At 40.2% G+C, this 11,070-nt stretch overlaps 1 protein-coding gene across 2 annotated transcripts; it reads right to left on the bottom strand.

The window, feature by feature from the left end:
- Positions 1-3,667: 3,667 nt before the first annotated feature.
- On the bottom strand, positions 3,668-10,643 carry LOC146621368 (ubiquilin-1-like). Of its 2 annotated transcripts, none has more exons than XM_085368372.1 (11): positions 10,512-10,643; positions 7,941-8,083; positions 6,912-7,006; positions 6,477-6,739; positions 6,158-6,295; positions 5,901-6,060; positions 5,663-5,784; positions 5,446-5,529; positions 5,105-5,220; positions 4,840-5,011; positions 3,668-3,811 (listed from the first exon to the last, which is right to left on the bottom strand). In XM_085368372.1, exons 1-11 carry the CDS (start codon positions 10,641-10,643, stop codon positions 3,668-3,670), a joined length of 1,569 nt encoding a protein of 522 aa, XP_085224498.1. The 2 variants fall into 2 exon arrangements, with proteins under 2 accessions (XP_085224498.1, XP_085224499.1); XM_085368373.1 differs by having other exon boundaries at positions 5,901-6,057.
- Positions 10,644-11,070: the final 427 nt, after the last annotated feature.

Below are 11,070 nucleotides of genomic sequence, written 5' to 3'. Positions count from 1 at the left end.
CTTCTTTTCATAGTGATAACATGTGACGAATCTCCTTTAGTTGAATCCTTTAACTAAAAAAAACAAACACACACGTATTTCATTACTAATTTTGCCTTCTTTTTCAGTCTGGACATTTTTTGTTACTTCTCCACATACCCTGGACTTCTGGACGTTTCGAGTGTTTGATCATAAATGATGTGATGCTGATCTTTTTAATAGTTGGAATAAACACATGGAAGCTCTTTATTTGTCCTGATGATTGTCCTCAACAAACCCAAAGATAGTCAGGTCACATAAGCATCTTTGTTTGTTTTAGAGCCCTAGAAAACTCTGCACAGTGTCTTCTCTGCTGAGAATGTTTCTTTATCATTTTCAGGATAACAAGTTTCTTCTGAGATTGAAATCTTCACACCGACAAAGTCGAATCATTAAAGAGATTTAACCTGAACACTTCACTGCTCCCCTCTGTGAGGTTCAGACCAAACACTCAGACACACTCTCTCACACCTGCACTTGTGGAGCTGTTCTAGTGTTGTGACTCATCTACAAACCTCAACCCGAATATTTTTGGAGCTTCTAATCCAGAAACCCCCCCTCCCGGCTACTCTCATATCTCACACATTCAGCCGCACACACACTTTGCTGGAGATTAACCCCCCCCCCCCAGTCTGGCGGCAACAGACAAACACATGCAGGTTGTCAAGCAGAGCGCATCCATCTGATGACAGAGTACGTGTCCCGTGTGTCAGGTAGCTGTAAGCCCCCAAAAGGCAGGAATGGAAAGCAGAGGAACGCTCTCAGTTTAAGAACATCTTTTAATGTTGTTCAGTGCACGGGTCTGTACAGTTTCAGTAAGTGGAATAACACATTTGACCCAGTTTGTATATCTTGCAGAGGTGAGCATGCAGATGTGGATTTCTGGCTTACATTTTAATACTGTAGGCAATAACATGAGAATAACAATGAGTTAACTTTGACCTACTTTGCTACATCTCAGATTCAAATTGATTTTCATACAAGCCATACTAAAAGACTCTAAATGCCACCTAGTGTTTCTAGTGGGGTAGTGCAAGTTTAGATATTAGAAAGAAAAGCTTTGAGGAGTGTTATTTCTACAATTTTGTGGATTAAATACTTAATCATACTTATTCTTAATACATTATTACCCAAAAAGAACAATTTGTAGCCACAGAAAATCCTGCTAAACTAATGCTGCTGTTTGACCCTACTGCAGAACTGCAGAACATTATATTTGAACACAGAGGCGTGGAGGAAACGCATCTTATACAAAGCCTCATAAATTCAGCAACAAATAGCACGTATTTACATAAATGAGAAACAACAGAATTGAATTCAAAGTAAATAACAGCATTTAATAGTTCTGTTTACAACAGAGCCACGAGTCGTCTAAAGGATGTTGCTCAGTCTGTTGTTTGCTCGTGAAATCCACAAGGAGATAAATGAGCCTGCTCCTTATGGTGCAAAAATACTGCAGCATAGAGCTCAAGCTTAAGGGAGAGCATCACATCAGGTATTTCATGGCTGATGTGATTTTCTCTTGGCTGTGCAAACCTCACTTTCTGTACGTGTCTAACCTCAAGATAAACACTGACATCCAAGCAGGTTTGGACTTTGCATGAAGTCATCTTCTTTCTTTGAACGTCTTTTGAAACTGAGTCTACGTTCGAAGACAAACTTTGTAATTATTTACGGTCTTTAGAGCCTGTGGTGCAGAAGCCGCAGTAGCAGCTAGACAGAGTGGGAACATCACGGAACATATTGCACTCCTGGCTCAGTCTGTTGGCTGAGAATGAGAGTGCAAATTTTCTGCGTGCATCCAGGACATCTGACTGTCTCAGGGTGCTAAAAGCTTTCATTAGACTGTCCAGGTGGCAACATGAAGAGGCCTGAGCTTTAAAGTGTGGCAGCAGAGAGATTAAATAACTTCCCCTAGGGATCAATAAAGTATTCCGATTCTGATAATAATAACAATATAATGTGAATATTTCTGCAAACTTGCATTGTTTTATGTCTACAGTCTATAACAACCCTGGTTCCAAAAAAGTTGGGCTGTTGTGTAAAATGTAGATAATGTAATAATACGCAAATCTCATAAACGCACACTATTTCTGGAAAAATATGAGCTCATTTTGAATTTGATGGCAGCAACACATCTTAAAAGAGTTGGGACGGGGCAACGGAAGACCAGAAAAGTACATTTTAGTAAAGAAATACAAAACATTGAATGCCCATTTTACACCTGATTTTGTTCATCTACAACAGGTCAGTAACGTGATGGAGTATAAAAAGAGCATCTTCGAGAGGCAGAGTTTGTCAGAAGTAAAAGTGGCCTGTGATTCACCAAAAAAGTGAGTTTACAATTTGTGGAATAATTCTGATACTTTCCCACAATGCAAAAATGTGAAGATTTTGAATATTTTGTCATAATATTATCCAAAAAAAAATTCTAAAAAATCTGGACTGCATTAAAAACAGACATGATTCTGTGTTGGAAATCCCTGCATGTGATCAGGAAAACTTCCAGTAATTATTGTCTGTGAACGCAGTTCACCATGCAGGTTAAATGCAACAAAGAAACCGCATGTAAACAGTGATCCAGATCCATGCCATTTTCTCAAAGCTCGTTTAAAATGGACAACGTGGAAATTTCTTCTGTGGTGACAAAAACTTTATTTGAAATTCTGGAAAATACGGACGCTGAAAACTGTCTAAAACTATCTGGCTTGTTATCGCCGTTCAGTTCAATAATGACTGATGATACTTGAGTGCATCGGTGTGTAGGAATTGGAAGTTTGCAAATCTAAAAATTCACCATCAACACTGAAAGGTATGTAGAGGTTCTAGAGACACGTATGCTCCATCCAGATGACAGCTTTTCTATTTCAGCAACACAGTGCTAATGCAGACTGTATCTATTACAACAGCACGACTCAGTAGAAGAGTCTGGGTACTGAACTGGCCTGCCTTTCAGATGTTTCACCAACTGGAAAGATTTGGAGGATTGTGAAAAATACAACAAAGAAACACAACATTTCTCTCCCAGAAGTCCAGCAGCTGGTTTCCTCGGTTCCCAGATTTTTACAGACTGATTAAAGAAGAGGGGGATGTTACGCAGTGGTAAACATGGCCCTGACCCAACTTTTTTGGGAAGGATGATACCATCAAATATGAAATGAACTTTTTTTTTTTTTTCATTTTTTAAAATTAATATATGGGTTTAATAGATTTGCAAATCATTGTATTCTGGTGTTATTTACATTTTACATTGTGTCTCAACTTTTGGGGAATTTTGAGTCTACACAGACCATGACTGGTGCATATAAGACAGTGAAAGGCATTGTGTTCTCTTGTTTCTAATATTAACCCACACACTCACACTTCAAGGACAATAAGGATGTAAAAATCCTCCTCCTGTTGTCTCACTTCTCAGTCAGTTTTACATGTACCTGTATGCCTCAATATCATAGATGCATACAGCGCTCACCATCCTCAGACCTTTAATTTGTTTGACTGAAGTTTAAAGTGTAAGTGTAGGACAACAAACAGAGTTTAACATTATGTGTGTGATATAAGTTAGTTTTTGAAAGTGCATCAAGTAAGTATGGCTTTTTATTCTCTTATGTTTTTATCTTTTGCAGTGTATATGTGCACGGATGAATACGTGTCAGAGACTAAGCAGGTGTTGTATAGCAGTGGTGAGATCTCCTCCTGTGCTGATGAGGGCCTGAAGGTTCGCCTTCCTGTCTCTGAAGCCCATTGAGCTCAGCTGCTCCAGCTCCTCCTTGAACTCTCTCTCTCTGTGATGGACCTGACACAACATGACACGAGAGTTATTTAAAGTCTTACTTATTAAAATAATGTGTGAAAGAATTCAAAATGAGATCATAATTAGCGATTTAATTGTGAATCCTTTTAAACAAATTGGAAAAGATTAATAAACCTTCCCAGATTTAGTGATTTTGTTAACCCAGACACCCAGTTTTGTTTCTGGGTATTTGGGTATGAGTCTCCCTTCAGGTGCAAAAACATCTGGATATGAATCAGAAGAAAGTCCAGGCGATGTGGGAAACAAAGGTAAATGTTTTGGGGAGGAAAAGGAGAGGAGGCGGCATGAAAAAAAGTTTTTATGAATAATTGAACTCAAAGAGATGCCCAAGTCGCTGCTGCGGGGGATAAAAAAGGAGCACTGCAATAAAATCGAAAGCAAAAAAGAGAAATAAGTCAATAAGTTTGTCAGAACCACACTCCCTCACACACTGGAGTAAGCAGCAAAAAGCTCTGTGGCAATAACCACCAGAGCTGAATGCTGGCAGCACTCAGCCGAGTTTAGTGGTTCTGCAGGAAAAAAGCGTCAGTATCTAAGAAAGGGAAAGACTAATGCCACCTTCCTTCCCACCAGAAAACAGCGACTCTACCGGGGCTGTAACCCACTAAGTAAATGTTGGATCCACAAGTAGAAGCACTGACTCTGAAACTTTAACGATTAACTAGAATTTGAGTCACTGAGGCCCAGCTGGACCTGCTTCAGTAGGTTAAAATGTATAATAGTTTAAACCACTGAACAAATTAGACATCATTTGGCTCCATGAGATGTAGTGTGGTACTCTAATTTATCCACATTCATACCAGCAGCTGTTAATGCAAGCTGATATCAAGCAGTCAGTCACTCTTTATACTGCGTAGTTTTTTAAAAGTACTGAATCACTAAATATCAAAGGCGTGTATCATTTGCCTGCCTAAGGGAAATTCTCATTTACTGTCAAAATGCTATTTACTACTGATATTTTAAATTGAGACTCAACGTTGGAGACAGACAAAAAGTTTATAAGGTAGTACCTCGTTATTAGTGTTAGCCAGGGCCTGTAGCATCTGCTGTACAAACTGCTGCTGCTGCTGCTCTGTCGCTGAAGCAGCCTGTTGGCCGCTTCCTGATTGGCTGTTCGGAATGGAGTCAGATGGATGCTCAGAAGTGGCACCGATACCTGTTCCAGTGTTTCCGAGAGCATTCCTGCATGACGGGCAAGACTGGCGATAAGGTTTCTCTGTCTTTGAAACACAGTTCTTCCACCACAATAGATCTCCTTAGGTTGTTTTTACTCACGCAGGTATGAGAGCTGGAGCCTCTGCAGCCAGAGTATGCAAGCCCTGTTGGATCTGCAACAGAGCCTCCATGGCTCTGGGGTTCAACATGGCCGAGAGCAGCTCTGGAGCCTGCATCTGCACATTATTGATAATGGCAAAGTTATTAATCATACCCACTGAGCAACGGAGTCAGAGTAGAATCGTTTTCCTGCATTGCTAAAGATGATCATATCTACATGGATTTTATGAAAAACCATGGCATCTGTCCAGGAACAAGAAAATTATTAGTGTTCCTAATGTATTGCAGACATCTAATCCAGCTGAAAGACAGCAGGTTAACAGTTAGAGGAATAAGCAGACCTGCTGCAGAAAGACAGGGATCTCCTTTCTCATTTGCTGCTGCAGCTGAGGATTTCCAGCCAACAAAGGGTGGCTCAGAAGCATCTGCAACAATGCAAAAATGAAAGCAGGATGAACTATATAAGATATCTCTGCTGTTTAGGAAGAAGGAAATGTTGTCCTGCAGTTGCCTAGTGAAAATACTGCACATTTAAGAATTAAAGTGTCCATGCATCACCTGTGCAGCCAGGTCAGGGTTCTGGCTAAGGCAGTTTAAAAGACTGCTGACGTATGGCCCAGACAGCAGGCTCTCCAATAGACCTGGACTGGCAGTGATCTCTTCTAGCAGTGACTGCATGCCTGAAGCAGGAAGCCATTAATAGAATATTTTAAAAAGCAGTTCAATGATATCTTTAAAATATTTAACACATTTAAAAACATATAACCTAAGAATGCCTCAAGCATAAAGCTCATGCCTGCTGTGATGCTGCTTTGAGAGTTTGACCTAGCTCTGGATGTGGCAGTCAGTTCACTGAGAGGATCTGTCGAGTGACCAGAGAACGTCTGATTGGATTCACCCTCCAGTATGTGGTGATTTCCGGGTGATGTAGTCACCGATGCAGATGCTCCTACCTTCTGGTAAAAGGCAAAGCAGATATTAAAAAGAAAACAGGTTAAGCATACAAGATAAGTTTAACCTGACCTATAATAATCATCATTTTCAAAGTCACACCTGTAATTTTGCTTCTGGGTCAGAATTGTCAGTAATGACTTCAGGATTTTCCTGCTCTGACTGCAAATTTTCTAAAGCTTTGTCCTCATTGTTCATCATTTCTTCTATCATGTCAGGGTTCTTGATGAGCTCCAGCAACTGGAAAGAGAGATAAGTGCAAAAACATACTCAAAATATCGGAGGGAGAAATCAGGCAAGGAGGAAGCAACTGTACTCATACTGCAGTGAAATTAGAAAGGTTAAAATAACAACATTTTTGCAAGTGTCTACTCTAATGTTAGTACAGATGTTACAATGCTCTGACATCCACTATACCCACCTGTGTTATGACATCTTTGTCGTTAAGCATATCTTCCACTTCTGGGTTTGTTTGCAGGAGCTGCTGAATTTGGGGATTAGACAGAATGAGCTTTCTGATAAGTTGAGGGCTAGAGGTGGAGAGGGTGCTCTGCACAAAGGGGCTGCCCAGGAGACGGTGCATCATTTCTGGGTCAGCCAGCAATCTGTTCTCCATCTGGCGCTGGAGCTCCGGGAAGAAGCTAGTCCCGCTGTCTTCAAGGACAAGGCTGTCCAGACCTTCTACTACAGAAACAAGGTGGAATCAACAGAATGACAGATTATAAGTTCACTGAGGAGCTGAGTACAGAGCAGCAGCTGAAGCTCAAACAAAGAAGTCTGGAGAAATGAGAACCACAAACTAGATTTATGAAAATAGTTAAAGGCGAGAAGAGTTCCCGTGTTCTGCACATCTTACCCAGGCAGAGAGGAGAAGTAGGGGAAGGTGTGATGTTATCCGGTTCAGGGTGGAGGTCTGGGTCAGTGGGAGGTGGAGCAGATGAATGCTGAGGCCTAAGACAGATACCCAGTTGTTTTTTCTTTTTTTACATAAGTTTGGTATAAATAGACTGTATATCAAAGGAACCTGAAGGCAGAAGTTACTTATTACTTAAAATTACTTCTACAATTTTAATTTTAAAGAGCAGAGTGTGCAGATCTCTGACTGAGAATCTTTGCAGACATAATATTTTGTTTAATACTTCATGTGATAGTGGGGTGATCAGATTCTATCAAATTAAATGTGGAGCAAAATGTACGTTGATGTGGGACAAAGTGGGAGACACTACCAGTGCTTTATATATACGACCTAAAATGTGACTTATATGTAATGTTCTCCCTGTACTCTAAAATCTCACCTTCCACAAGCTTCCAAGTAATAAGTAGTTTTCTTGGCTTTTTCATAGATTTATTTGATTTGCTTTGGGAAGACACTCATTAAATTCTGATAAATTTAATATTTTATTTGCTCTATTTTAATATTTTATTTTACTGGGTTTTAATGTAGTTTTTCATGAGGCTATATATTTTTATATATTTATATTATATATTATTTCTATATTCCCTGCTCTCTGCAGCTGACTCTGTTGCATAAGTAAGGCGCAAAACACAGGAGGAACAATATTTAACACAAGCGCACACAATGATTTACTGACATATGTGACATGTAATTTAAAAAAGAAAGTAAAATCTGTCTTATTTTTTTTTCTTGATATTGAAATGAACTGACTACACTGTGTTTAGAAAACAGCACAATTTTTTGTAAATTCCCAATAAACTCACCACGCCTATGAGCACTATTTGGGTGATTGGACTCACATACAATTTTGCCCCTTTTAGTAAATCTGGACCTATATCTTTATTTTCTTTATCTTTATTAATACCAAATGTTGGTTTATTACTAGCGACGGCATGAACCCATGCCATAAACAGAGCAGGTTGTTCATACCTTTGGATCATGCTGAGGCGTACCGACCCATTTAGTCCTTTAAAGTGACTCAAGGGTTCAGAGTCTTTGAGGACTCGACTGGAGTGGATCAGAACCAGCTCCTCTGCTGAGGCTCCCAGGTGCTCTGACAGACCCCATTTAAACTGCACACACAGAAACACACAACCCCCATTGTTATTTAATGGTGTATTTAATGGTGATAACCCCCATTGTACCAGCTCAAAGATCAGCAGCAAAGACACCAGGGGCATATCCAGACAGGGGCCTCGGGTGGCACCAGCCAATATAACTTCCATCCTGGGGTCTCTCCACCAAAACCGTTAGATGAGGGCAGTGAAAGAAACAGTAATTCAATGTAGCAGAGTATGACTATTCAAGACTTTACTTAAGTACAGTTCCAGTGTACTTCTACTTTAAGTGATTCATGTTATGGTGTTTTCTATTTAAATTTACTATCTTTTGGAAGCAAATACTGTACTCTGCACTTCACACCATTTATTTTAGGAATTCAGTGAATTATTATTTTGAAGATTTTAAAATAGGAATCTACATAGTTATGGAATGCCAGGACTGCCAGAATTAATTAATTAAATACACCATTAAATAATTAATTCAATGTAATTCAATTTAATTAACTCATTTTGGCAGCCCTGGCATTCCATAGATGGTACATTATGCGGTTTGACTATAAATAAAGCGTACATGTAATATAATCATCTCCGGCGGAAAGATTTAAGTGATATACACATTAACAAACCAGTAACTACAATCCAATATATGATTTTGAATTGTGTGACAACAGTAAACCCACTGAATACACCCATATACATATAATAACATACAATCAGTGGCCACTTCATTAGGTACAACTATTCAGCTGCTAGTTAAACACAAATATCTAATCAGCCAGTCAAACATTTAGAGTAGAAAACATGATTAAAATGACCTGCTGAAGTTCAAACATGCTGCTGATGTTGAGAGCATCAGAATAGGAAAGAAAGGTGATCTGGCGATGGTTGTTTGAGAAAGACATGGTGATCTGAGCACTTTACAAACTGCTGATTTCCTATGATTTTAGCACATAATTGTCTCTAGGGTTTACAGAGAATGATCTGAAAAAGAGAAAATATCCAAGGAGTGGTCATTATCTGGGTGACAATGTCTTTTTGATGTCAGACGTCAGAGGAGCATGGCCAGACTTCTTCAAGCTGAAAGGAACGCAACAACTCAAATAACCCCTCTTTACAACCATGCATGCAGAAGAGCGTCTCTGAACACACAACACGTCACACTTTGAACAAGATGGGCTACAGCAGCAGGAGACCACAGCAGGTTTCAGTCCTGTCAGTTAAGAATAGGAAACTAAAAGTATGATTCAGCAAAACTGGACAGTATGAGATTGGGAAAACATTGCCTGGTCTGAAGAGTCTCAGTTTCTGCTGTGAAATTCAAATGGTACACAGTCAGAATTTGGGGTAAAGAACAGGAAATTATTGATTCATCCTGTCTTGTATCAGAGGTTTCGCCAGTGGTGGTGTAGTAATGGTTTGGAGGATATTTCACTGGCACACTTTGGGTACCTTAGTACAACTAAGCTTCACGTAAACACCACAGCCTACCGGAGTACAGTTGGTGGTCACTGTGACCCAAGGCGACCCTTTATCCATCTTCTGATGGCTGTTTACAGCACAATAAGGAGCCATGCCACAAAACTCAAATCCTCTTACACTGGTGTCCTGAACATGACAATGAGTTCACTGTACTCAAATGACTTCCACAGTCACCAGACCTCAATCTAGTGGAGCACCTTTGGGATGTCAAACATGGATGTAAATGATAAATGGACTGGTTCCTGTGTACAACATGCCTCATTCGTCCATTCATACAGCAGCACTGTACTTCATTGGTTTCTATCAAACATACGCACGCACATTTACACTCTGATAGATGCATCAGAAACCAACTTGGGGTTAGTATCTCCAGGATATTTAGCACGCAGATATAAAGGGACTGAACCGACCTTCTGATTAGTAGATGGCGTGCTCTAGCTCCTGAGCTACAGCCACCCCCTGTGATGTACACCAACAACTGTGTGATGCTCTCATGTCATGTGAAGATGCTGATAACTGCTTCCAGCACCTTGTTGAATCTATACCACAAACTTAAAGGGCGTCCAGATGTAACTAATGAAGTGGCCTTTGAATTATATTTTGTTACTGGATTCAGGGCCACTCTTTAGCTAGTACTCAACTTCGTGCTAAATACTTAAAAAAAATACTCCTTTTTTGCCTCTTTTCACACAGTTATTCCATTCAAAACAATCTTCAAACGTGCAGAGTCACTTTTCACATAATAAATCTGTATTAGCACTCTGGGCTGCACATTAGTCCAATTCCAATTTATATACCACATTAGTACCTTTAGTGATCCGCCCCCTTAGTTCTTTAGCCACGTAAATTAACAAAAACATTAATTTCAGTCTATTATGGCATGAAAATAAAAGTCTCAGTGACGTTGTCAGCCTGTTATTACAAGGCTCTGAGGCCAGCTGGCTGATTGTGCTTCCCTGACCTGTCTGACGGTGCAGTCTCCTCTAACGATGAAGTCTCTGCTCTCCGTGACACTTGTGACGGTAACGTGGATCCTTTCAGCCCTGCGGCGGTGTCTCGGTGTTGTAGTTTCGTCTTTCACTGCTGCCGACATCACTTGTCCGGCCCGCGGGCCTTTAAACACGGTGCAGAGCAGGAGCACACCGTCCCGACGCGGGCTGCGTGTCTGTCCCGATGACTCGGCAATAAGTTGTGCGGATGTGTGCCAGCTGAGGCCACACCGGTCACTGAGGTGGACACGCAAAGCCCACACCTAGCTGCTACTATGCACAGATCTGATGCCCCTGCTGCCTGTTATAACAGTTTTTGAGTGCACTTCGACTAACAAAAATAAAATACTTAATAATAAGCCAGTTATGTAACCAGACTTAACTTAAAGATATAGTGCACCATAAAAATCAGACAGCAGTTCAAATCCTAGATGCTCTCAGTTCACTTTTAAACTCTCATTCCAGCAACAATAATGAATCATTATAATTTTAACAGCCTCCAAAGGTGACGCACAGGTGATAAGTGGTAAT

The sequence above is a fragment of the Diplotaxodon limnothrissa genome, linkage group LG12, assembly GCF_057381915.1.
Source record: "Diplotaxodon limnothrissa isolate DT_005_m linkage group LG12, D_limnothrissa_male_GT1.1, whole genome shotgun sequence".
NCBI classification, from domain to species: Eukaryota; Metazoa; Chordata; class Actinopteri; order Cichliformes; family Cichlidae; genus Diplotaxodon; species Diplotaxodon limnothrissa.
The sequence above is the reverse complement of the archived record's forward strand: the minus strand, read 5'-3'. Positions and strand labels throughout refer to the sequence as shown.